This window comes from Eleutherodactylus coqui, chromosome 7 (assembly GCF_035609145.1).
Source record: "Eleutherodactylus coqui strain aEleCoq1 chromosome 7, aEleCoq1.hap1, whole genome shotgun sequence".
Taxonomy (NCBI): Eukaryota; Metazoa; Chordata; class Amphibia; order Anura; family Eleutherodactylidae; genus Eleutherodactylus; species Eleutherodactylus coqui.
This window is the reverse complement of record NC_089843.1, coordinates 155,050,199-155,078,177: the sequence shown is the minus strand read 5'-3', so window position 1 is coordinate 155,078,177 and position 27,979 is coordinate 155,050,199. Positions and strand designations below refer to the sequence as shown.

The 27,979-nt window shown below is 44.0% G+C and overlaps 1 protein-coding gene across 4 annotated transcripts in view; it reads right to left on the bottom strand.

Annotated features, from left to right (window-relative positions):
- The window catches only part of ALPK1 (alpha kinase 1), a 119,068-nt gene that overhangs the window by 58,723 nt on the left and 32,366 nt on the right, over positions 1-27,979 (bottom strand). For all 4 annotated transcript variants that reach the window (XM_066573842.1, XM_066573846.1, XM_066573844.1 and 1 more), the window contains exon 2: positions 15,362-15,539. In XM_066573842.1, the coding sequence (XP_066429939.1) occupies positions 15,362-15,479 (118 nt within the window). In that variant the 5' untranslated portion in view covers positions 15,480-15,539. The remainder of the gene's footprint in view (positions 1-15,361; positions 15,540-27,979) is intronic.

The following is a 27,979-nucleotide window of genomic DNA, read 5'->3' as shown; positions in this document are numbered from 1 at the left end:
GCTTCCTCCACTAAAGCACCCTCCTCCTCCTCCTCCTCCTCCGTCTCGCAATCAAGATGTGTTAGCAACAGCATGTTGCCAGCAGTCGGTGTCGCGCGGTGTGGCAGCACAGCGGTGGGCAAGCGTCAGCAGGCCGTGCTGAAACTACTCAGCTTAGGCGATAAGAGGCACACGGCCCACGAACTGCTGCAGGGTCTGACACAGCAGACCGACCGCTGGCTTGCGCCGCTGAGCCTCCAACCGGGCATGGTCGTGTGTGACAACGGCCGTAACCTGGTGGCGGCTCTGCAGCTCGGCAGCCTCACGCACGTGCCATGCCTGGCCCACGTCTTTAATTTGGTGGTTCAGCGCTTTCTGAAAAGCTACCCATGCTTGTCAGACCTGCTCGTAAAGGCGCGCCGGCTCTGCGCACATTTCCGCAAGTCCCACACGGACGCTGCCACCCTGCAACATCACTTTAAGCTGCCAGTGCACCGACTGCTGTGCGACGTGCCCACACGGTGGAACTCTACGCTCCACATGTTGGCCAGGCTCTATGAACAACGTAGAGCTATAGTCGAATACCAACTCCAACATGGGCGGCGCAGTGGGAGTCAGCCTCCTGAATTCCTTTCAGAAGAGTGGGCCTGGTTGGCAGACATCTGCCATGTCCTTGGTAATTTTGAGGAGTCTACCCAGGTGGTGAGCGGCGATGCTACAATCATTAGCGTCACCATTCCTCTGCTATGCATCTTGAGAAATTCCCTGCAAACCATAAAGGCAGCTGCTTTGCGCTCGGAAACGGGGGCGGGGGAAGACAGTATGCCGCTGGATAGTCAGGGCACCCTCCTGTCTATTTCTCAGCGCGTACAGGAGGAGGAGGAGGAGCATGAGGAGGATGAGGAGGAGGGGGAAGAGACAGCTTGGCCCGCTGCTGACGGTACACCGGCTGATTGCCTGTCATCCTTTCAGCGTGTATGGCCTGAGGAGGAGGAGGAGGAGGAGGAGGATCCTGAAAGTGATCTTCCTAGTGAAGACAGCCATGTGTTGCGTACTGGTACCCTGGCACACATGCCTGACTTCATGTTAGGATGCCTTTCTCGTGACCCTCGCGTTGCACGCATTCTGGCCACAACGGATTACTGGGTGTACACACTGCTCGACCCACGCTATAAGGAGAACCTGCCCACTCTCATTCCCGAAGAGGAAAGGGGTTCGAGAGTGTTGCTATACCACAGGACCCTTGCGGACAAGCTGATGGTAAAATTCCCAGCCGACAGCGCTAGTGGCAGAAGGCGCAGTACCGAGGGCAAGGTAGCAGGGGAGGTGCGGAGATCGAGCAGCATGTACATCCCAGGCAGTGCAACAGTCTTTAAGGGCCTGGCCAGCTTTATGGCTCCCCACCAAGACTGTGTCACCGCTCCCCAGTCAAGGCTGAGTCGGCGGGAGCACTGTAAAAGGATGGTGAGGGAGTACGTAGCCGATCGCACGACCATCCTCGGTGACGCCTCTGCCCCCTACAACTACTGGGTGTCGAAGCTGGACACGTGGCCTGAACTAGCGCTGTATGCCCTGGAGGTGCTTGCTTGTCCTGCGGCTAGCGTCTTGTCGGAGAGGGTGTTTAGTGCGGCTGGGGGAATCATCACAGATAAGCGTAGCCGCTTGTCAACCGACAGTGCCGACAGGCTAACACTCATCAAGATGAACAAAGGCTGGATTTCCCCAGACTTCTGTTCTCCACCAGCGGACAGCAGCGATACGTAAGCAATACGTAGGCTGCACCCGCGGATGGAAGCTACGTTCTCTCTCACCATCCAAAACGGGGACATTTCTGCTTCATCAATCTGTGTCTAATATTCCTCCTCCTCCTCCTGCTCCTCCTCCTGAAACCTCACGTAATCACGCTGAACGGGCAATTTTTCTTAGGGCCACAAGGCTCACTCAAATAATTTTTCTGAACAATTTTTATAAGTTTCAATGCGCTTAAAAGCGTTGGAACTGTAACTTGAACCAATTTTTCGTTACACTGGGCTGCCTCCAGGCCTAGTTACCACTTAAGCCACATTAACCAAAGCGATTAATGGGTTTCACCTGCCCTCTTGGCTGGCCATGGCCAATTTTTGGGATGTACATTAGTACTGTTGATACAGCAATTTTTGTGGGCCCTCGCCTACAGTGTAATCAAATTAATTTTTAGCCCACCTGCATTCCAGCTGACGTTACCTCAGCTGTGTTGGGCAATGCAATGGGATATTTCTATGTACCGCCGGTGGGTTCCAGGGAGCCACCCATGCTGTAGGTTCACACGGAGTTTTTACTACATCTGTACACTTGTAAAGAACCCCAGTCTGACTGGGGCATGCAGTGTGGGCCGAAGCCCACCTGTATTACGCACGACATTACTACCTCAGCTGTGTTGGGCAATGCAATGGGATATTTCTATGTACCGCCGGTGGCTTCCTGGCACCCACCCAGGCAGTGGGTCCACAGGGAGTTTAACCTACATGTGTCCACTTCTAAAGAACCCCAGTCTGACTGGGGCATGCAGTGTGGGCCGAAGCCCACCTGTATTACGCACGACATTACTACCTCAGCTGTGTTGGGCAATGCAATGGGATATTTTTGTGTACCGCCGGTGGGTTCCAGGGAGCCACCCATGCTGTCGGTCGACAGGGACTTCACAATAGGGAGTTGTACTTGCCTGTGTCTATGAATTAAAAAGCCCGGTCTAACTGGGGCATGCAGACACCTTGACAGAATGAATAGTGTGTGGCACATAGGTTCCCCATTGCTATGCCCACGTGTGCAGCTCCTGATGGCGGTGGCACAGGATTATATTTCTCATTGCTTCTGTACAGCATTGTGGGCTATCGCCCCGCCCCTTTTAAAGAGGGTCGCTGCCTAGCCGTGCCAACCCTGTGCAGTGTGTGCCTGCGGTCCCTCGTCATGGCAGATGCACTTCTAAATAGACATGAGGGTGGTGTGGCATGAGGGCAGCTGAAGGCTGCGCATGGACACTTTGGTGTGCGCTGTGGGGGGGAGGGGGGGCGGTTGGGCAGCATGTAACCCAGTAGAAGTGGCAGTGGAGTGTCATGCAGGCGGTGATTGTGCTTTGTTGGAGGTAGTGTGGTGCTTAGCAAAGGTATGCCATGCTAATGATGGCTTTTCAGAAGTAAAAGTTGTTGGGAGGGGGGGGGGCCCCACTCTTGCCGTTATTCTGGCTTAATAGTGGGACCTGTGAACTTGAGATGCAGCCCAACATGTAGCCCCTCGCCTGCCCTATCCGTTGCTGTGTCGTTCCCATCACTTTCTTGAATTGCCCAGATTTTCACACATGAAAACCTTAGCGAGCATCGGCGAAATACAAAAATGTTCTGGTCGCCCATTGACTTCAATGGGGTTCATTATTCGAAACGAACCCTCGAACATCGCGGGAAGTTCGTTTCGAATAACGAACACCCGAACATTTTGGTGTTCGCTCATCTCTAATACTTAACTGTCAGAATGCAGAATAACAGAACAGTGCATTAAAGGGGTCCACCAAATCTGTTATGGCATGTTCACATGTGCTGGATTTGCATAGAGGATCCATACAAGGATTAGCTGGATTCGATGAGACTAATCATTGGCTTTTCCGTGCAGAATCCACAAGAATAAATAGTATGCTACATATTCTTGCACATTTTTTTCAGCATGATAATTTTCCTTAGCGTGTCAATGCAAAAGCTCTATTCAAATGCATTGGGTATGGAATGTCTGAGGATTTCAATGAGGAACCTGTGCCAAATACCTATAAAATCCTGAACATGTGAACAGATCCTTATGGCTGTGTCAGTTGTGAATGCAACTCTCAGGTTTTAATGTATAATATATGCACCCCTAAAATACAGATTAAGGCCAGTTTCAGACAAGCATATAGAAACATGTCCGCAGTATGGATCCATATTATCCATAGGTCATCAATTCTACAGTCGTATTTGCCGCTATCATTTTATTATTTTTCATTGGGCAAATACTGATCTATATTTGAAAAGAATATAAATACGGAGGCAAATATGCAAAAAAGTAGCTCATGTTACCTTTTCGAGAAACCGTCGTACAAAATACAGCCATGTGATAAGTCCTATAGATTAACCTTAACTATATATTACAGTCCCCTCACCACGGACCTAATATGGAGCGAAAAGACACTCGTCTGAAAGCAGCATAAAGGGGTTATCTCACAGGGCAAGTCCTTTCCATAAGGCCTACTAGGACAATTGTCAAAGAGAACCTCGATATAAGGCGGCTATGTTTAGGATCCGTTGTGCATGTATAGTACATAATGGACAAGATATGGCTGGAATTGCAAATATTGGTTTGTTTGTTCCAAGCCTGTGACATAATGATAGTTAAAGGAGATGTCCCGCGCCGAAACGGGTTTTTTTTTTTTTAAACCCCCCCCCCCGTTCGGCGCGAGACAACCCCGATGCAGGGGTTAAAAAACCCACCCGCACAGCGCTTACCTGAATCCCGGCGGTCCGGCGTCTTCATACTCACCTGCTGAAGATGGCCGCCGGGATCCTCTGTTTTCATGGACCGCAGGGCTTCTGTGCGGTCCATTGCCGATTCCAGCCTCCTGATTGGCTGGAATCGGCACGTGACGGGGCGGAGCTACACGGAGCTACACGGAGCCCCATAGAGAAGAGGAGAAGACCCGGACTGCGCAAGCGCGGCTAATTTGGCCATCGGAGGGTGAAAATTAGTCGGCACCATGGAGACGAGGACGCCAGCAACGGAGCAGGTAAGTATAAAACTTTTTATAACTTCTGTATGGCTCATAATTAATGCACAATGTACATTACAAAGTGCATTATTATGGCCATACAGAAGTGTATAGACCCACTTGCTGCCTCGGGACATCTCCTTTAATAAGTAAATATGAGCAAGGTTCTCGTGTACATCACAGAAGGGGAAATATAGAAACATAAAAACAATCACAGAAAATGGCCATTACTTACTGACTGAGGAGTGCATATAGATGCATCCTCCTCTCACCATGCAGGTAGCTGACTACCAAATGGAGGAGCCAATAACACCTGTGAGGGCACCGATAAAACAGCCACTCACACTGCCTCCTGATAATGAGGGGGGTGGCTGCTTGGTGTATACTCCCACACATAGTGGATGCAGGGTGCCAGACCATTCTGATATATGTAGTTCACAATGCAGACCAGCAACCTATTAATGACACCATGATGATTCGGCGGGTTGCCCTGCATTTCCTTCAGTGAACCACATTGGTACTGCCACCCTGGGCTCCCCCTGGAGTCTTAATGCCACAGTGCATGTGAATAGATAGATAATAAATGCAAGGCATTGGTTGGATGTTGGCCAAGATACATGAGCCCACTAACCACTTCACGGTTTCTTGCGTTGTAGTGGGTCCCTACACTAATATAAATGCATCACAGAAGGGGAAATCAAGAATTAAAAACAAATCACAGAAAATGTCCGTTACTTACTGACTGAGGAGTGCATATATGGTGTGATTAATAGGTTGCTGGTCTGCATGGTGAACTACATGTATCAGAATGGTCTGCCACTTTGTATCCACTCTGTGTAGGAGTATACACCAAGCAGCCACCCCCCCTGTATATCAAGAGGCAGTGTGAGTGGCTGTTTCATCGGTGTTCCATGCAGGTGCAATTAGCTCCCTCATTTGGTGGTCTGCTACCTGCATGGTGAGAGGTGCTCGTGTATATCTAAGTAAGATAATTATACATGACAGCATACAGTATAAAGATACACGTCAGAAAAACGCACAACTTGAAAAATAACGTTAAATAGGGGAAAATAATACGACTTTAGGCCATTTATCTCTCTGACATGTCCACTTTAGTATATGACTAACCATGAAAAATAAAATCCTTCGTAATATGATAATGGTCAATTAGTCTCTAGCCAGCTTTAAGAATGATAAATGTGCCATAATGGAGAGGGAGCAGCACAGTTTGGCGCACCCTAAAACAATGATGCATTTAGGCAGAATTAGTTCAATCCATTTGTTTGTTTGTCTTCATAAGTTCCATGCAGACCACTTTGTCCTAACATGGCTGTAATTTTGCCCAATTGTGGTCTTATTTAATCCAATCATTTCTTAGAATTTTAATTACAGGAATACACTTGGAGACGCTTGAGATGCTATTATATTGAAATGTCTTTCCACCCAGGAAATATAATCGGTAGTACTTCCTGCAAGATTCATTAAAGAGAGGACAAACCTCTTTAAACTATGCCGTAAAAACATTGGGTGCAACTGTACCCACCAACTGGCCTCCTGACGCATCCGACCCAAAGTGATTATTTTTGGTAAATCTGCCTCATCCAGAAACTTCCTTCTTCTTTGAGGTCCTGGGGTTTGTCAAGCTAATGTCAGGTAGCTGCCACTAATGCTGGCAAACATAAGATTTCTGTTCTTTCGCCACTATGTAGCTCAATTTTGCCCAAAAGGGAGAATAATTACCCAATTCTTCTGATAGGGTACATTAAAGTGTGCCTCTGATTATAAAACGGACATCTTAGCAATTGACAATTGTATCACTGGAGGTTCACAAAGACACTTAAAAGCACTGGCTCGATCCCTTTATATTTTAGCTTAAAGACCTTCCAATACTTATGGGGTGGCCACAGACTACTTTGGGACTCTAAACTGTATGCAACCTTTATGAAATGTCATAATTATAAACTAGTGGTACGCTGTAAGGTCTTATTTCAGAAGTCACTGTTATAGAAATCTATGGGACCATACTGTACTTCTGTATGCTTCCAATTTCATACAGATAGATAAGGAGTAAGGACAGTTTTTTATAGAACTGTCCATTGGATATCTCTGTAAAGGAATCGATTAGGATTAGAAGTCATGGGGGCAAATCTATCATGCTTTGTATAAATATCACGTGGCATACAAAAGTTGCAATTTTGCTGCATGTGCTAAGATTTCGCCTCTCTGCTGTTTTAGGACCTGTCCTATCTTGTGCACCAAAGGTCTATGGGAGGTGTTCAAACATGCACATCTGCCCACATGGGTATGCGCTAAATGCAGCACATACCCGCAATCACCAGCAGCTCATTAGGCAAATTAGCCTTTTAAATTAAAGCGGGCTGATTCCCCCGCCCATGTAAACGAGTGGTGGATGTGCAAATACGATCCATATTTGCATAGGCACGAGCACTAAATACACTCGTTTACTGCATAAAAAAATTGAGCAGGAGCAAACATAATACGTTACATGCTCGTTTGTCCTAAGGATGTGTCTGGAATTGCTACTAATCTTTCATCTAAGAAGAAATAGCCCCAGTGCATATTAGCAGCACATCCTCTGTCTCCCTGTCTTCATCCCTCTCACTGGGACAGCAGCATCTTGCCCCTCTCTAGATCTGAGAACACTTTGTCCAAGTACAGTTCCAATAGTAATAGTGTCCCCCCTAAATTGCCTAATTAGTAACAGCGACCGCCATTGCTGTAATCAGAGCATGACCCCTTACCTCTCCGCCCGGTCACACTGATTACAGCAGTGACCACCACTGCTGCCAGACAGGGTCTACAAGTGAGTTAAAGTCTTGTTGGGGGTGGTGGGGAGGAATAGGCCTCCTGCCGCTCAGGGAATTCAGCAAGGTTGGGAGGCATGCATGATGTCTTCAAAAGGCACAACTTTTTCTACCCTCTAAAGGCATATAATGATACTTTTCTTTGAATATTTACTGCGGTTGTGACCTATAATAATTCACGCTACTAAATGAGAATAACAGAGGTTTATTTTACGTAGGCTAACGCAGACCACCCAAAATGAGCCGGGATGCAATATACTAAAGAGCAATTTTCAGTGGCACAAGAATCTGACACAAGAAAGTAAAAATGCCTACGGCAAAGAAGGACTACTGCTGGCCTGAGGTCCCGAAAAATAAACAGAGACATGACAGGAACTTCTTCCTCTGCACACTCCTCTATGCACCGCAGGGCTAGGCAGGGATAATAAAAGTGATATATAAATGCCCACTGTGCTTGAAGTAAAAGAAGATCGATAGTTTTCATCCCTTTGTCCCCATATTGTAGGAGGCCATACAGCTCAATATTGCCACCAAAGCAGCTCTGACCCGTCAAGGCATGAACTCTACAGGGCTTCTTAAAGGGGTTTTCCAGTTAAATACTATTAATGACCTATCATCAGGATAGGTCATCAATAGTTGATTGGCCGGGGTCCGCCGCTCGAGACCCTGACCGATCAGCTTAGTGGCTGCATGTTGTCAGCGCCGCAATAACACAGATGTCAGAACTGATTTCAATGAAAATCAATTACTATTAATGATAGCTCATCAATAGTAATTCACTTTAGAACCCCCTTAATGACCGCCGATATGCCTTTTGACAGTCTGTATCGACAGTCTATGTATAAAAAGAGATTGCTGGGCAACCTCTCTCCATACAGCGTGGGCGTCAGCTGTTTATTACATAGTTTATGTATAGTTTATTACATTTATTTATAGTATAGCTATTTATCACTACAGGCGATAGCATGGTGGCAGAATGCAGGATAGTAGTCCACATTTGCTGTAAATGAGCCTCTAGATCATGCAAACTTGTAGGCTGTCGGAGTTGTGGTCCCAGATGGTCCCATACATGTTCTACTGGCGATAAATCTGGTGACTGAACAGGCCATGGAGTTGTGACAATGTTGTTGAGGCATTCCTGTGACCCCCTTGTGTGTGCGGCCGAGCATTATCCTGCTAGAATATGCCTCTTGGAAGCCGCCATGAGAGGAACACATGTGACTGCAGGATGTCCTGAACATATCGCTGAGCTGTCATTGTCCCTCGTACCACTACTAGGGGTGACCAAATGTCATATGCAATGGCCCCCAGACCATCACACCAGCAGTGGGGGCAGTGTGCCGCTCCACAGCAAAGGCAGGATTGGGCTGCTCACCCCGAGGCCTTCAGACATGAACACGGCCATCATCAGTGCCCGAACTAAACCTGGATTAGTCGTTGAAGACAACCCTGTTCCACTCAGTAACAGTCCAGTTTTGTCTTTAACCATGCCACTGCAAACAGAGGCAATGGTGGGTGTCAAAGGCAGTACACATAATGGGCGCCGTAAGACCAAACACTGTTCAGCCAACTTGGAAATGGTTCCAACAGACACAGGGATCTCTAACAATGGTGCCACCTGTCTCTGGATGGTGGACAACAAAACAGTTGGAGTTGCTCGAGCTTGTAGGAAGATCAGAAGACCCTTTCTACTGGTGGTCTGTTAAGGGCATCCTGAGCCCGGTCGTCTTGAGTGCGTGCCCTCATGCATCCACTTGTTCCAACACCTCCTAACAGTCTAGTAAAAACAGCCAAGGTGGTGGGCAATTTGTCGATCTGACCATCCAGCTTCTCACATTCCAATAATGCCCCTCTCTCAAACTCTGTTAACTGGGTGAAATCTCTTTTATTGCATCGTAGAGGCGTCTAGTGGTCAACAAGCTCTACACAAGGAGCCTCTGAGAGCTTTTTTATGGCCCACTTTTAGGACCTCAAGTGGAAAGCCCGTTCAATTTAATCACACCACAACTGTAATAATCATTTGCATATCTGCCTGAAATGTAACCGTAAGCCGAGCTTTGCAGCAAAACGATAACTTCTTCTAGGTGCCTGATTTTTTTTTTACAATGAGTGTATGTATATTATTGATGTGTATGTATATTTATTGATAATATCATTAACCTAATGTTATATGAGGTCAAAGCAGGGCTGTGTTTGTACACCGCCCCCACCAAAAAAACCTTACATTAACGATGTCAAAGAAAAACAAACAGTCACTATTAAATTAATAGAAAATAAAAGGGGTTGATGATCCAGTCCAAATAAAACAAAAGCTCTTCAGTTTGTGACTAGACACGAAAATCAATGATGCAAGTGTCTCCACAAGTCCGTTATCTGGACGTTAGTGCAGCTATGACAGGACACCTGCTCGTGGAGATGAGCAGCGATTCAGCTGCTTTACATCAATCCCCTGAAGCGGAATATTCCGAGTCATTCATTCTTCCAGTAGCAATTTATGCATCCGTTAAACTGCCCATGTCAGAAAATGTGCTGTAATTCACATTATCCCATGGCACGCAGGTTAATATTGTTATTACACTATCACATATCCTGGATAGAATAGAAAGTGATTTCTGATTATTTACAAGATTTTGGATCACATAATCCTACATCTCTAAACATTTTTAAAGAATATTACTGCCAATAATATTATTAATCATAATTCATAAAACGCAAATTTTTATTACAAAGATAAAAAGACAGTATGGTCAGCTTAAAGCGAGTTACATCAACGAAATACGGATGCAATATTACTACTGAATGTCCTATCCTGATCCGGGTCTCTGGGTTCTCACTATACCGACCTCAGAAGGATGGAAGGCTGAGTCAATCTCAAGCCGGCTACCTGAGTCATGCGGGGATTGAACTTGCAACCTTCAGAGCTTACACTCTGCGCCACACGAGGCTCTATATAGCCTCAAATGTATTGAAATAGTAAAACGTAAAAATAGTACAGTGATCAGGGCCTTTTTGCTGTCTTTGTTTGGCCTCATGGTCATCTGGCCCTTTTGCTGTTGCTCTCGTCTCTTGCGTTGCTCCCCAGTATCGGGACAGCACTACTCAGACTGCTCTCCATAGCCGGTGGCTGCCGCCGCCACCCAAGTCTCTGCTGTGTGTTGTCTTGATGAGACAACCTCTTTAGTAGCGTTAGTACATGAGTGTTAGGTAATGCTCACGATTACCAATAATTGCTGGGCTGCACCTGGAAATAACGACAATGGAAGAGACGGGTGCACTGTTCATATAGTTCACCAATATTAAATATGAGATTATTACAGTCTTGTAAAGTATAAGCTCAGGTCACTCCCGTTTTTTTGCTTCACAAGCAAATTGAAATTTTCTGTCCTCTCGTATTGAGAACCATCTATGGAATCAGTATATTAATTATTGTATGAAGATGCTGCTTTTCCCACTAGCTAGCCTGAGGCTGCATCTTCATGAGGAATTCTTAATCCTTTCTTTGCTCTGATCACTTCGCTCTTCTTGAAGTATTTTACCCTGTTCTGCGTCTAATTAAGGGATTATGGAGCTACAGTTTAACATATCTGGATCCAACCTGTTGTGGCACGGGGGACTGGTGTCTCCACCGGAGGTAACTCCTAAAACAAAAGTAATTGTAGGAATCAGCTGATCTGGTAAGAAATTCTATAGGATTTTAAAAGTGAAATTAATCCCTGTGAGGTTACGGCTGGTACACAAGGATATTTGGGATCCATATGGGTTTTGTATGGAAAAGGCTCTGAATGAGCAGCTAATGTTAGCCTATGCAACAGAGTATATTCTATATGCAGTCCAACTATAAAAATGCCACATACACCATCAGATGACATATGAAGGCACATGTCAATGGAGACCTGAGAAATCAGATCTGTATAAACATCTTAATGCATTCTGTAAACCCTGAGTGTTGCGTCGAGTTAAGCTACCCATATATTTTAGATGCAATAGTTGTCAGTTGAATACTCAATTGGCCAACAGCTATTTCTCCGAACTCTGCGATAAACATGCATGACTCAGCCAATGAGGAAAGGCAATAAGCCACTATCAGACTCTTATGAGAGCAGCTTATCTTCCATTAGAATAAAGGATCAGGTATGTTTAAAATCCAACATGCCAAATATTTCTTTCTCCTTATATCTGCATCAAGTGAGAATTGGGAAACGGGTTCATCCAATTTTTATCTCATGTATATGGGCAACTTTACACTCAAGTTGCAGTAGGGTCTATTCTAAACCATACACCAGCTGTTTCTCTGCTTATCAGGTGCATAGCATGCCATGAAAGTGTTCTTTGTCACTTTTAGTCTATGAATCACAGTGTATAAAGCATCAGCAGGTTTGATACACTTAACCCAACCATTAGGGCTCTAGGTGTGGACGCACCAATCAAACATGGCTTTTAAACCAGACCTGGTATGGCTGGCAGCTGACCCCAGTGGTCAGAGGTACCGAAGCAGGGAAAACGCAGATGGGTAATTTGCCCTTAGCTAAGCAGGAAGATAGGAAAAGCCCTGCCTATAAGCAGGGTAGGCGTCCTGATAAGAACGGCCCCGCGCTGGAACCTTGGGGCTGACTATCCCTGACAGGAAACAGGAATAGTGTATACAAAAGCAGAGAACAGGACTGACTACCACAGAAACATGAACGATGCACAGACTTGTACAGAAATGGACAGACGTACACAGGCTAAAGCATAACACAAAGAACTTACAAAATAAACAGATACAGATACCAGCCCCAAAGACAGAACAGTCCTGAAACAGGCGACCTAGATGTGCCGAGTGTCTGAAACAAACACACATCAATTCTGAGGCAAAGAAGGAAGGTCCCTAGCTCATTTAAATAGGAGAATTATTGCTATTTAAGCTGCAGCTGGGTTGTAAGCACTGATGGTAGAAAATAGAATAAAGAGTACCTTAAAACATAAGAAGCAGAGCAAGGTCCGCGTCTGCCCTGAATAGTAAGAGGGCAGCACACACAGGTAGCAGACCTAATACCAACATAGTTGTCCATGCAGAACACACAAGAAGTACGTAGCATGTCCCTACAAAACAATGTAATAGCTGACCCTGAGATAAGCTCTGTTATAAATAAAGCTGGCATAATTATTCTAATTATGATACTGGACAAGCTTTCACCTTCAGTGCTAATTATCACTGTTATAGAACAGAAGAGATATATAAGATTTCACACTTAAACAAATCCTAAAAAAGTGTGACGGAGTGTCGGTGAAAATTAATCTTGAAAAGATGATCGGGGCAACATCACTGATTTTATGTGCTCTAGTTCAGGGGTCCCCAACTCCAGTCCTCAGGGACCACCAACAGGTCATGTTTTCAGGATATCCTATGGTGAGAACACCTGTGGCAATGTCTGAGGCACCGACAATAATTACATCATCTGTGAAACACTGAGGAAATCCTGAAAACATGACTTGTTGGCGGTCCCTGAGGACTGGAGTTGTGTTACACTGCTCTAGCTTAGTCTTCCAAAAAGGAGTCCTCATGCTTAGTTTGAACCTGGATGGTACACTGGCAATACAACATTAGTAAACAAGAGAATACCGGCTGAAGGTCATACTGCACCTTACCTCTAGTTGAAAAGGATCATTGCCACTTGTGCACCGTTTACAGACTTCCAGTGCTGACAGTTCTCTTCTATTTGAGTACTTTTGGACAAGGTCTTCAACAAGGCAGCACCAATGATAAGGTTTCTAAAGGTTCATATACACAATTTCAGCTGTATGTGATTGGGGCCTCTCCCGTATCAGATGTTATCGGGGAAAAGAAGGATCAGGCATACTGAATTTCAAGGCTTGATCCTTTTGTCCCTTTTAGAGATAGGCCGCCAGAGCTTTCTGGCAATGACCTTCTCCATTCTGCCACTTTGCCAAACCGAGTATTCACGTGTAACTGAGAAGTCTGGAGAAATAGCTGGCAGCCAAACAAGCATTTGACCAACAGCTATTGAATGTGTATGGGCACCTTGTATGTGAATAGATTAAATCATTTATTGTTTTGTGTTCCTCTATAATTCTACATGGGACTAAAAGTTGGGATGGAGGGAAGCAAAATATTTCTTCTTGCACCAGAATGGGAGTTGGGCTGTCGTACCGTGAGGAATGGGTTCCCATTTTCCATTTGGAGGTTTATACTGACATGTTTATTCTTCAAGTTGTGGAGGCCAATATAAGCGTGCACAAACCCTTATCAGTTATAATAATAAATATATATTAAGAAAGCTTGTTAAATAGAGATGAGCGAGCATTGCCTTTAGCGAGTACCTGCCCGCTCGAGACGAAAGGTTCGGAAGCGGTGAGTAGCGGCAGTCAGCAGGAGGGAGCGGGGGGGGGGGGGGAGAGGGAGAGAGAGATCTCCCCTCCGTTCCGCCCCGCTCTCCCCTGCAGCTCCCTGCCCGCCGCCGGCACCCGAACCTTTTGTCTCGAGCGGGCAGGTACTCGCTAAAGGCAATGCTCGCTCGAGCAATTGCCTTTAGCGAGTATACTCGCTCATCTCTATTGTTAAACTATTATAATGGGGAGAAAAAAATAGTTTAAAGGGATTCTGTCACCAGGTTCATGAAGTTTGACTTGGAGCTGAGCCCTGAGTTACGGAGCTGAGCCCCAAGTGCTAGCCTCTCCCCGCCCACAGCATGCAGACTGACAGCGTTATCACTATAGACAAAAGGGGAGAGAGCTGTCACTGCCCGCCTTTGTGACTTGGAGCCCAAGTGGCCATGGGGCAAGTTCATGACCCCGGTGACAGGATGCCTTTAAAATATTATTTTCTCCACATCATAATAGTTTAACCAGTATTCCGAAAAGTATTTCCATGAATTGCCCCACTGATTTGTGTGGGATCTTTTAAACCATAAACCAACAATCTCTATTCTACCATTAATGTGAAAAATTGCAGAATTTGCTACCTGACAATCCTTTATTTTTACCACTATAAAGGTACCACTTACATAGGTACAAGGGAATCCTGTAAGAATACTCCCCATAGTTGGCCATTTCTTGCATCTCTGCCTTATTTAATTCTGATGATACTTATTGTTTTATAGATACTGATAAAAGAGGATACCTTATTAATGTATTCCTCAGAGAAGCATTTACTTTGACTTTTCTTCTGCTAGCGTCGACAAAATCAAGACACATTAATGCACTGATATTGCATTCAATAAAAGATTTCAGTTATGCTAATTCGAAGACACCATTAACTGGGACGTACAATAGGGCAAAAGCTGACACAAATATCATTAGGACCAATTTTCTAAGTACTGCTGGTTTGTTTAATCCTCAGAATAAAAAAAAAATGTTTTCATCGGTTCTCTTAGGAATAAATCATGCAAAACTAATTAGCAAGTTAAGTCATTAAATTCAAATCTCCAACCCATTCAATGCTAATACATTTGTGGCACACTGCAGCCATCGCTTGTCTTCTATCATTTTCTAATATTCAAAAAAGTATGTCACCTGCCATCAAACTTTTGCTCATTGTTCTCTTCCCACAAATAAATGTGGCTCCGCCTGGGTTTAGTGGAGCCTGAAATTAGAAGTGACAGCAATTCACTCTAACAAAATGAGCGTCCTTCTCTGCCTGCAGTCCAAATCCCTTTCATGACCCACAAACCCAACAGCCTAGCCAGCCTCGCCTGCCAAAAGAAGAAAAATAGAGCAGAGGCGAGTACATGTGGCTGCACAGAGGCGGAGAGGAACCTGCTGGCAGTCCTGTGCTGTCACATAAGGTCCTCACCTTCGCACTGCTGGTAGTCATTCTTTTCCTCCTCAGATGGCTCTGACACCTCCGAAGCGAGAACTTGGAGCATTTTCTTGCACTCCTGTAGTACCGCCACAACCTCCTGATTATTCATGACGACCGTTTCCCACTTGACTGTGAATTGAGTGTCCCTGGGTGCTCTATGATCAATGACCTAAGAGAAGACACATATTCTGAATAAAAGGGATCTTTCAAGGTTGAGGTACCTGCCAAACAAAAGGGGAAAAGAGATGATTAACTAAAGCATCATCAATTATGAGCAAGATTCAAGCTGGGGAGAGATAATGGGAGGAAAAAAAGTACATGAAAACACAGGACAGCATCTGAGCACTTTATTGGAGAAGTGTGTGAAGTTACGGCAGGGTGCCTGGGGAAGAAACACATAGCTTAGATAGGGGAAAGAAAGAGATACAGAAATCCTGTCTTCTATAGAAGACTTGACACAACTTCATTACACAGCTTCTGATGACACGGGGGACTAGAACAATACTTGTTGATAAAGAACTTCAGCAGCACCTGCCCTTTAAGCATGCACAGAAAATATACCGATATTAATTGATGTCATCTTCAAAAACATAGTATTTGGTTAATCAAAATATATTATAATGATGAGTTTATCAGTTTCATTACATTATTAGTTAATGAATAGTTTATTTTAGATGTATAGCTATATCTCTATAGGGAGTGACAGAACAATGAGAAAAAAAAAGTATATATTGTATACATATAATAATAATAATCCTCTTTACTTATATAGCTGCACCGCGACAGCAAGCTGCATAAACGTCATGGGACCGTTAAAAATAGCCAAATCGCAGGAAAGGCACAGTCGCATGTAGATGGCATTGATGTCCGTGGTGGAAAAAGACAGTCACAGGCGGCTCACAACCGAAATCCAACAGAGTTGGACTTTCTGTGACTGTCGTGTTGCAGTTGTACTTGGTCGCAACACAACTCCATTGGCAAGACTTTATATGCGACACATATTGGCATTGAACCCAAGCCTTAAAGAAAGATTAAGAAGTAGAAATCTATAACCACATGTATATTTGTTTATGCAAATATATCTTGAGTCATGCTAGGCCAGCTTGTCCATCACTGAGCTCTGTTATTAGCTGCAGTCCCTGTGACGTTCCAAAAACAGAGCAGGACTACAACTGGAAACACAGACCGGAGAGGGGGACTGAGCCCCAGTACTGGACACAGCGGGAGTGGGGAGTGGAGAGTATATGTAGGTTTGTTAGGTTAGTGCATAGAGAAGGGGTTATACCAAAATATTAGAACTCGAACAACCCCTTTAATATCCACCTATTAATACCATGTAGCTTTTAGGCTTAACATTCTATGCTCATTAACCCCTTAAGGACGCAACACTTTTTTTTCACATTTTTAGCTTTTCCCCCCCACACTCATAACGCTTATTTATCCATCAACATAGCTGTCTGAGGGCTTGTTTTTTTGTGGCATGAGTTTTATTTTTCAATGGTACTATTTAATGTCCGATATAATGTAGTAAAAAAAACTTTTATATGAAGATTTATAAGTGGAGCAAAATGGAAAAAAGATGCGAAGTCTAAAACATTTCTAGATTTCATGGCATAGACACTACAGCAAAAATGACATGGTAACTTTATTCTGTGGGTCACTAGGATTTTGACAATACCAAATTTATATAGTTTTTTTAATGTACTAATTTTTAAAAATAAAATATCTTTGGGAAAAAAAAATATTTTTTTGTTTTGGAGTACATATGACTTTTTGAGCGCTTTTTATTACATTTTTCTTAGAGGCAGGCGCAATTCTGGTGTTGTGTATTTTCTCTTCTAATGACGTTTACCATGCAGAATAAATAATGCATTACTTTAACATATTGGATTTTCACGGACGCAGCACTACTATTTTTTTTTTTTTACTATAAACCTGGGAAGTTTTTTTTTTTTTACTTTGGTTACCTCTTTTTTTCTTTTTTTTAAGAATTTCTTAAACTTTTTTCTTACTTATTTTCATATATATTTTTTTAGTCCCCATAGGGGACTTGAACTTGCAATTGTTTGATCGCTCCTGCAGTATAAAGTATTACATTATGTGACAATCTGCAATGCCAGCCCTTCAGGATGCACAGCTGCCATGGCAAATGAGCAGCATCCTGCACTCTCATCGCGGGGAGGCCACTCGAGAACCTAAACTTAACAGCTGATCGCGGCTGTTTTGGAGGCGGGTGCATTCACATTGCATGGAGTGGCATTGACCCTCGATCCTGCTCCATACAAACCCCAGACCTCCATGACGTAACTGTACGTCATGGATCGTTAAGGGGTTAATTATGATCTTTGCCAAGATAATGAAGCTTTTTTCTTTCAACGGGATTCAGTTCCAAGTTAAGGCCCATTTAGACGGGGCGAGTATTGAGCAAACAATGCCAGACACTCATCCCCGCACATGCTCGCTCTTGTGCTGCTGCAGGGGAGCTAGTATCGCTGGCTCACAGCGGGGCGGGGCAGTGCAGGAGATCTCTCTCTCCTCATGCTCCCCCGCCCCCTCTCCATTGACATAACATGCTGCATAAACGATGGACGATGAGCAGATCGCTGATCGTTTAGTGTAAATAGCAGTAGTTCAGTACTGAACGTCCGCTATGGTATGTCAATGGAGAGGGACAGGGGAGTGCGAGAAGAGAAATCTCCTGCAGCTGCCCCGCTGTGAGCAAGCAATACTAGCTCCCGTGCAGGTGCAGAAGAGCAAGCATGTGCGGGGACAAGTATCGGGCATCATTTGCCCGACACTCGTCCTGTCTAAATGGGCCTTTATGTTGCTGCTGTCTGCAAATAGTGATTTAAGGATAATCATATTACACTGCTAGGATGGCCTGGAAATAGCCCTCACCTTAACCCCATTAGAAATCTATGGAACCAATTAAAGAAACGTGCTAATCAGAAGCAACCAAGGAATAAAACATAGTTAAGAGAATCAATAATACAATCTTGGTTTCACATTACAACACTTGAAGAACCGAAAAACTTAGTTCACTCCATGGGAACGTGTTACAGGCCAGAATTAAGGCTAAAAGATTCCCAACTAAGTACTAACTGAAATGCTGACATGCAAGTTTTGAATACTGTATTTGGGGTTTTTTTCAACGTTTTTTACTTTTTTGTCTATATCTGCTGTTCTACTATGAATTCTTTCATAGAATTGGTTGCATTGTATTCTACATTACCATATCTTCCCGATGATCTATAATTTCATTGTACTATTAGAAAAAATTGGAGTTATGAGCCATCAAACATCAAAAATGTACTTTTTGTATAGGTTACTACAATTTTGCCCACTAGTGTATGAGCTAATGAACCTGAAGATGCCTTTATTGGAGTGAATAACCAAATGAGCATAAATCAGTGTGGGTGAGGCACTGTGAGATGTTTCTATCAAGGCCAATTTACACTGACAGATGATCGCTCAAAAAACACTCAAACCATAGTTTTGATGAATCAGCTTTGCATAACTCTAAGCCGCTAATTAGCTACTTACCAGTTATGCAGGCAGAGTGGGATACCGCTGTGATAGGTCGGAGAACAATGCAGCTGTTTTGAATATGCAAACAGCTGCATTGTTCTCCGTGCTTTCAGCTGGTGTCCCGCTGAGAACTGCCAGCGGGATTACAGCTGAAAGAATTATATCAGCACCGCCCGCTGAGATATCAGTAGCCGATGCTGATAAGGATCATCGCTAATTTCTAGCTGGCTAGAAAAGCGATGAACGAACAGTGCACAATGGCCGCGCATTTAGACGCAACGATTATTGCTCAAAAGCCGTCTTTTGAGCGATAATCGTTGTGTCTGAATGGACCTTAGCCCACACTAGTGAAAGGCTTTGTGCATCTTTGTACTCTGTTTCTTTTAATCAATGTGTTTTAGAAAATGAATACTTTTTTGTAATTGCTATTCATTAAAAATTCTGATTGTTTGATTTCTATGCTTGTATTGTTTTCGAAGGCACTGCATAGTTGAGGACTAAGATCTTCACAAAATCTAAGTCAGAATTAACTGACAATTTCTCCCCTAGTCTGCTTGTCTGTTGTGAACATGTATTCAACTGCCTTTCCACTGAGCTATTACAGTTGACTGTATGTAAGCACCAGGGGATGGTGGAAGAGATCAAGACACAAAGCAGAGCAGAGAAAGCTGCTATTATAGAGGGCTGTAATTCAGCAGTGATGGAGAATGGACCAGCAGCTACTCAGAGAGAAGATGGAAAAATAGCTGTGTAGTATTAGGTGGGTGTGGTTATGTTACACAGCCTCTGAAAGAGGAGAGGGGAAAAGCTGATCTTGTGTGCATTCATTAGAGAGACCAGCTGATCAGTGCTGTGAATGCCCTCAAGCCACAAATTAAGAGAGCCTGCAAACCAAGTATGAGGCCTTCTAAATGCTACAGTAAAATAGCTGTATGTGGCCTTGATTTTTTTTAGTCAAGTTTTATATTTTAATGACCCCACTCTGGGGTACATATACTGGATTGTAGGATTGTCAAACTTTCAATTGTTTTTGTGGGAGATCCCTCAGAAATTCCAGTCTTGTTTTTAGGTTCTGTTTTTACGGATTTCTTTTTATTATGTTTGCTTAATAAAAACACATTTTTAAAGAAAGACAATTAACTTTGCAGTGGCACATTCTATGATTGATATCTTTTTTATTTTTACGGCAACGGAAGGGCTTATTTTTTTGTGGGAAGAGTTGTAGTTTTTATTGGCACTATCACCGCGGAGAATTGCGGCAAATTGCGGAATGCCGCGATATTAATCATGCGAGCTGAAAATCGCTATGATTTTCCGCTCGTGTTCACTAGACTGCGCTTTCTATAATTACCCTATGGAAAGCATGCCATGCAAGCTCCGCGTGTGATTAATCGCCACAGATCTCGCAATGACACCTCGCCCGTGGACAGACAGCCTATCTCATATACAGCAAAACCACAAAAGCAGCAGGTGCAGCATGGAAGGCAGTATAGAGAAGGGCTGAGAATACCATCACAGGGACGCATGATCAATGAAGCCAATTACCAGCTGATCCTGAGTTGCCCTGAGCCAGTAACTGGCTTAACCCTTTAATAGTACACCGTCAGTAGAGTTAGAGGAAGAGTGCAGCGGGGGATCGGACACGGTTGGAATGGGAGCTATGGTTGATCAGGTGATGCAAGTAGGGTTTTTTTTTATATGTCTTTAGGCTTCATGTCCACTGGGAAAATTGATTTTAAAAATCTGTGTGGTAATTAAATACCTGCGGATGTCATTTTCTCCCGGCATGCGGACGTCTGGACAGGTGAGTAAATTTTCATTTTTGGCCTCATGGCTGCGGGCCGGCTGGAAACCGCTGTGGGATTGTTCCCCTGGAATCTATGCGTGCCCGTGGACATGAGGCCTTATACAGCTTTGAGCACATTTCAATTTAAGTTTTACTCCATAGAGGACCCCTTTAAATAAGTTGAATTATATTATACTACTACTTGCTGGTGCAAAATACAGCTATTCTGCAGGTATAGAAATAATACAGTAACTATGTTGAGGAAAAAAAAATAAAAAATTGGCAAAAAATGACAATAGTATTTGCATAGAAATGAAAAGGAATATCTTTTGGAAATACTATGGCGATGCACTGCTTTTTTATGGGTACTGTGCCTGTTATTTACAATAGATAAAAGGGGTGATAATTAGTGATGAGCGAGCATTGCCCTTAGCGAGTACCTGCCCGCTCGAGAGAAAAGGTCCGGCTGCCGGCGGTGGGCAGGGAGCGGCGGGGGAGAGCGGGGAGGAACAGAGGGGAGATCTCTCTCTCCCTCTCTCCCCCCCGCTCCTCCTGCAACTCACCTGTCACCCACTCCGGCAGCCGAACCTTTTCTCTCGAGCGGGCAGGTACTCGCTAAGGGCAATGTTCGCTCGAGCAATTGCCCTTAGCGAGTATGCTCACTCATCACTAGTGATAATATATTAAAAAGTAAACTGACTAGAGCAGGTATCTGCTTATCACCACTATTCTCCCTGCCCCTTCTGCACTGTGACGCTTCACTGATGGACATGGCCTCTCCTACCCCTGTACTCCTATATCTGTAGTCCATAGAGATTTCCTTGCAGGTGGATGCCATATTTAGAGTCCATTGATTGCAGTAGAACTGCAATGGCCCCAGTTATTTAGCATTATTTGGCTAATTTGTATACAAAACTCAACTACTGAATGACAATCCTGAGTCGTTGTGACAGCAAGCATATATTATTTCCTTCAACAAGCTGTAGACCAATTTGGCAACATATGTGGAATTCCATGTTTAGGTAGTCTAAACCAAGAGAACAACTGTTACTATCTGTTACACAGCATTTACGGAAGAGAGAACAAGTTAGCAGTATTCCTCTAGAGATCCTTTAACGGGGGCAATTAAAAGTGTGTTGGGACACAGCATTGAGCCTACAATTTCCCTGTCCCTGCCCCCATATTTTGTTTTATTATCTAGTTTTCTTTTCATAGAGAAGGAGCGGCACAGGCTGCATTAAAATAATGAGAGCGGTCAATCAAAAAAGCCTCTCTTAAGGCAGGCTCCTCTTGTTAATATGCACAGACATGAAAAGGACTGCCCTTTCTTCCTATACAGCCACGGTGTGTGCAAATGGCAGGGGGCTTATTGGCATAAATCTCTGTAGTGACTTCTGAGGGTAAACTGGATTTACATTACTTTCTGACAAGAATTAAATGGAGGCCTTGTGGATATATGAACAGTTCTGTAGACGGCAACAGATGGGCATGAATGTGTTCCCTAGGCACACTATCGGTGACATCTGTGTCCTGTGAATTCTGGTGGTCCCAGCCAATTAAAAAGCTAAAGAATAAGCAGGCAACTCCTGAACAGCCGGCCAACCAGCAGAAGAAATGCTTATATTTAGCAACTCCGCTGTTAGTAACCCTAAGCTGAGAACTTGTTAGAATGATAATGGCACATTGGTGGGTTTGGTTAATATCATTATTTTTAGCTTTACTGACTTTGGCAGCCTACAATGAACATGCAAGCGGAGCTTATAAAATCACTCGAAAAGGAGCAATTCATTAACCGGGAAATCTGCATGAAAATGATACTTACTTTGTACCCAATCTCATTGACTCGACATTATGGGAAAAAGAAGTACTTGTTACTAAGCTTAGCAGGCAGTGCCGTTTGGTATTAATACAAATTAACCACATTTCCTAATTCACTACTCAAAAGTGGAAAAGTGAATGGAAGTAAAGCTTATATATAAAATGTAGCATCTATGTATAAACATATAGAAGGAAAGTAATTGTGCTACTACTATCAGTGACCCAGGTAGATGATCGGCTGGCTGTTTCTAATCATGACCCAGATTGAATAACCGAAGTGATTGAATGACAAACGATAAAATGCTTATCAATCATCGAGCCTTTAATTGGGGAATTAAAATTGGCAGGAATGTGCCGCCGACAATAATGCAAAATGGTTTTCACGAAAGATCGTCTGAGCGATCAACTGTACAAATTGCTGCATGTAAATTACAATATGCAAATGCGAAGCCTAATGAATGACAATCAAATTGGTGTATCTGCCCTTGTAAAAGGACCCTGGAGAGAGTTTTAATTCCTTAAGGATTCGTACAAACTTACATTTAGCTGATCACTGGCCTGTGCAAAAGACAAAAATCATAGACAAAATCAGTAGTGTGACAGAATGACCATGGGTACTTTCACACATAGTAGAAAATGGTGCGGATTCTCCACAGTGGAAAATCTGCACTACAATCCTTGTCAAAATCCCCACCGACGGTGCAGATCTGCAGCAGACTTCATCCCTTCCGTTGAAAGAGTGATGTGGAAATGATGCGAATTTTGGTGCAGATTTTCTGTTTCGGGAAATCCGCACCATTATCCACCACATGTGAAGTACCCTGAAAGGGTTTTTTTCTGGGAAATTAGTATTGAAGACTTATCCTCAGGTAGCTTTCGATTAAACTTTCATCTCCGACCCCAATGTGGACGTCCACCTCAGCTGCACAAACAGCAGGCTTGAGGATCAGCTGATTGGCGGTGATCATGAGCGCATTGATCAACTGTTGATGACCTATCCTGGGAATGAATAGTACATTTCTAGAAACACCCTTTAAGTTTTAATATGTATGTTTAACAATGTCATGCCTCTGCATGAGAGCAGCAAGTGAGGGTGAGGTCTGAGGGAATTCATTTGTGATTCTCAATTGTGCCTATTTTCAGTATTGAATTCTGTGACTTACATCTTGGCGTGGCGCCTTTGAAACTATCTCTATAAAGTGTACATATGATTACCACTATCACAGATTATTTTATGAACTACATTCAATACACATTTCTTCCCATTGGAAGTTTCCAGATAGCTAAATATCTATAGACATATTAGCTGTGCTAATCCTAGCAATTAAAGAGAAAAGCAATATTGGTTATTGGGAACACATCACATAACTTGGGGTATGTTCCCACGTGGCGGACTTCCATAGCATAAAAATCCACAGTAAATTCGCACCTTTTTAAGCAGGAGATCCGCAGCATATTTTACCTCTTCAATTCAATTGAAGGAGTGATATCTGTTAGTGCCTCAGTATTGAGTTGGTAGGCAAATGCTGTTGAATTACATCACTAGCCTCAGCTCACCAGCTGGTTCCAAGAACCATGTCTAACATTAGGCACCAGCAAAGCTGTCATCTTTTTTGTTTTACTTCACCTTGTCAGAGAAGAGAAACATTTTTACTAACATCCAGAGGGTATTAGTGTATCTTGACGCCACCAGGAAGTCCTGGTGGAGACAAGATTGACAGGAGGTGACACCCCCTGATGCTGATTGGCTGCAGAGCTGGATGGGCTGCAGGTCCTTTCAGCCCACTAAACACAGCTGTGGAGGTGGAGAGCAGCAGGTCGTGATTTATGTCAGGGATGGAGGGTTAGGGTGAGGGGTCAGTGTCACAGTTAGTCTTTAACTTTTCATATAAGCCTGTTACACTCCCCTCTCACCCTAACCCTCCATCCCTGACGTAAATAATGAGACGGCACATTGCTCTTTCCTGGCCCCGCTGCCGCTCCCCCTGTGGCCGAAGCAGGTCGGATCACATTGAGTGGAGTCCACGCTGCTGTGTCACTCATCCTAAACAGGCAGTATAGCATTGCGCAGCCACTCCCTCCCCAGCCATAGCATCCGGTAACAGTGTAACTGTTGTCGCCACTGGTGTCCCTGGGTGGCACTGCTGCACCCACGGCAAAGTTGCCTCCCCCTTGCATTCCCCCTACGGGCCAAGCTGGCGGCAGCGCTGTCAGTGGTGTCCCCGCTTCAGTCCGGCACTGTTTCGTTACTGTATGGCGTGCTTTAGGCGCCATTCAGGAGCAATGAGTGCTGCTGCCAACCAGACTTTGCTGTTCCCGATTGTGAGAGCGCCGCTGCCTACAGGAGCTGTGAGGGCCAGGACGGGGATTCAGCATTTCCTCCATGCATGCCGGACGCTGGTGGCTACAGGACCTGTGAGTGCCAACAGCTGAACAGCCAATCAGAAACATGTGTATCTAGACTCCACCTCAACTTCAGGTGGCGTCAAGATACACTAATACCCATCCAGAGACTTGATACAATGTAGAAGTCAACGCAGTCATCTATTTTGTTTTGATGGCTTACTCCAAACTGTGCAGCTTTTTTAAGTAGTGGTGGTTTTAAACTCTTTTACTTCTCTGGAATGTGAGGAACATGGTTTTCTGGGGCCTTTACGTTAACATAAAAAACACCTCATATTTTCATGGAATGAGCTTTCTGATGTTTAATTTACTAGTTTAATAGCTCTTGCACAAGGCACAGCCCTCTACAGCTCCTTGGCACCCAGACATACAGCCTCAATGCACCACTGTTTAGATTTCATTGGACTGACTCTTTGTGTATGGAGATATTCTCATCTAGAGGCAATGTGTCACAGTCTTGTTCAGGTTCAGAGCCTCTTATTGCGGATAGGTAGCGTAGTCAAGGGAAGCCAGAGGTCGGTACACAGGAGTAGGCATATCTTATGAGGAGCAAGCAGGTAGAGTAGCTTGATTACAGGCGGAAGGCACAATAATCTTGCGATGAAGAAAGTGCCAGGCCAGGCTTAAATAAGGTGTCTATTCAGGGAAACGGGGCGGAGCCAAACAGGGGAACATGAACTGGATTGCAGGGACAAGGAACACGAACCAGATTTATGCAGGGGAGCTATCCAAGGGGCTGGATAGCTCAATAGGAAGAACTGCCGCCTGGAGTACAGGAGCTCCTGGGTTTGAGCCCTAACACAATGCTTCTAGAGGATAAAACCTTGGTGCATACAGAGTCCAATGTACCAAGCCATATGAAATTGGAGGTATACAGAGGTACAGGAGAGGGCTCATGCAAGGACATGACAGCCCTATTGTGGCTCCACACAATAAGGCTGTGAGCCATAAGTGTCACAGTTCTCAGTATACCAGGCTGGAGTCCGGGATGTTTAGCTCAGAAGTTTTTCTAAACTGCATTTAACTGAAAAAAATCCCCATAGTTGTGAGAAGTATTAGAGGTCTTTGCAGGGTTTAAGGGGGGGTCTTCCATCACTGGATTTGTATTGTGGATTCCTGCGATTGACGTTCACGCAGACTTTCCACAGCAAAATACAGGCATTGAAAGGCATGCACTTTCAATTTCCCCATTACACTCGCAAATACAAATTGTGTATTCCACAAGCAAAAGAAAAATTGCAGCATTCTCTATTTTACCACGGAATCTGCATGGACGATCTCCATTAATGTCAACAGAGGCGTCCAACCCACAGCCTATAAGCAATTAACATTGCAACGCTGCAGGAAATACAAACAAAACACAAAAAAACAGTTCTGCGCCTGTGATCCTCTGTGGTCATACTGTACCGTTAACCGAGGTACGTAGCCTCACAGATAGAATCCGCTGAAGGACTCCCGCATATGGAATGTGACCCGCTCGTGTGAACCCAGCCTAAGTCTGTAATGTTGCCATTTAAAATCATGAAATTGGTGAAGAATTAAAATATAAACATAAAAGTTGCTGAACTTTTGAAATACACAATAATTACAGATATGGTTTTTAAAACTGTGCCTTACAAGTGTAGCTAGAAAGATGAGGAATTGCTGAAATTAGCAAAGTGTTATTTCTTATCTATATCCGCAGTCCGGTAAACTTTATAGTAATTGTGAAACCTTAATTGTTTTAAAATAGTTCCAATAGAGCTCCCCCTCTAGAAAAAGAACCATAACATGATGTAAATATCCACTAGGTTTACAAAAATGAATTGTGCTTCAATCATAATGATTATGCAAAAACAGCAAAGAAAATTTCTTAAAAAATGAAAAATCAGATATCATTTACTTCTTATCTATTACTGTATAATGTAAAAAGCATTGAATTTTTTTACATTTATTTCTCTTTATTTTATAGCAGCTAATGGTTACCCATGACACATTTTTTCCACACCAAGAACTATGTCAGCTGTATGCTAAAGGGGTATTTTGGAGATTTGGCTAAATTTTCAAAATTTCCATATCGTCTCCACTTATTGCCATTATTACAAACGTCCATTTAAATCTTCAAACTGAACTCCTGTACCTTTTTTTGCCAACCTGCGCCACCGCTGCTTTCCAGACAGCTTCAGACTTCCACATTGCTACTTAAAATAGCCACAAGAGAGTACGAAAACGACATCTCCCACAATGTCCCTGTAATAATCTGGTTCAGGATTTGAGTCCCTTGTAACTGCTGCGGATTGGTAGCATGGTCAGGGAAAGCCAAAGGTTGGTACACAGGAACAGGTGGGTAACGTAGTCAGGGAAGCCAGAGGTCGGTACACAGGTAGGTTTATCAGGTAACAGAATGGAGGAGTGGCAGGTGGAAGAGCTTGGCTACTGGCTGGGAGCACTGGAACTTGGTTTATCAGGTAACAGAAGGGAGCACCGCAGAAAAACTAAGGTTCAGCAGGGGAGCTGTCCGGAAGGCTATTTAGCTCAGAAGGGAGAGTTGCTGCGCAGACTACAGGAGCTCCTGAGTTCGAGTCTTGACAGCCCCACTATCAGTTACTTACGAGTGTGCATTCACGATAAACTCTGTTGTCACTAAAGAACGTGAAGGCAATGGGCATGCCTGACCAGTAACACAGCGCAGCAGAACGGTCGTAACCACTGGATAGCAATGGAAAACTAAGAAAGGGAGAGACCACAGGTAAAGCCATATCTCTGCAGCTTTGTGAAACACGTTATAACTAGAGATGAGCGAGCACCAAAATGCTCGGGTGCTCGTTACTCAGGAAGAAATTTTCGCGATGCTCGAGGGTTCGTTTCGAGTAACGAACCCCATTGAAGTCAATGGGCGACCCGAGCATTTTTGTATATCGCCACTGTCAGCATAAAGATCGTTCTCCTCTGCCATAGCTGTAACAGCTGTGGCAGAGAAGAACGATGTTTGCCCATTGAATTCAATGGAGCCAGCAATACAGCAGGTTCCACTGAAAGCAATGGGCTGCCGGCGATCGCGGGATGAATTGTCGGGAAGGGCTTAAATATATAAG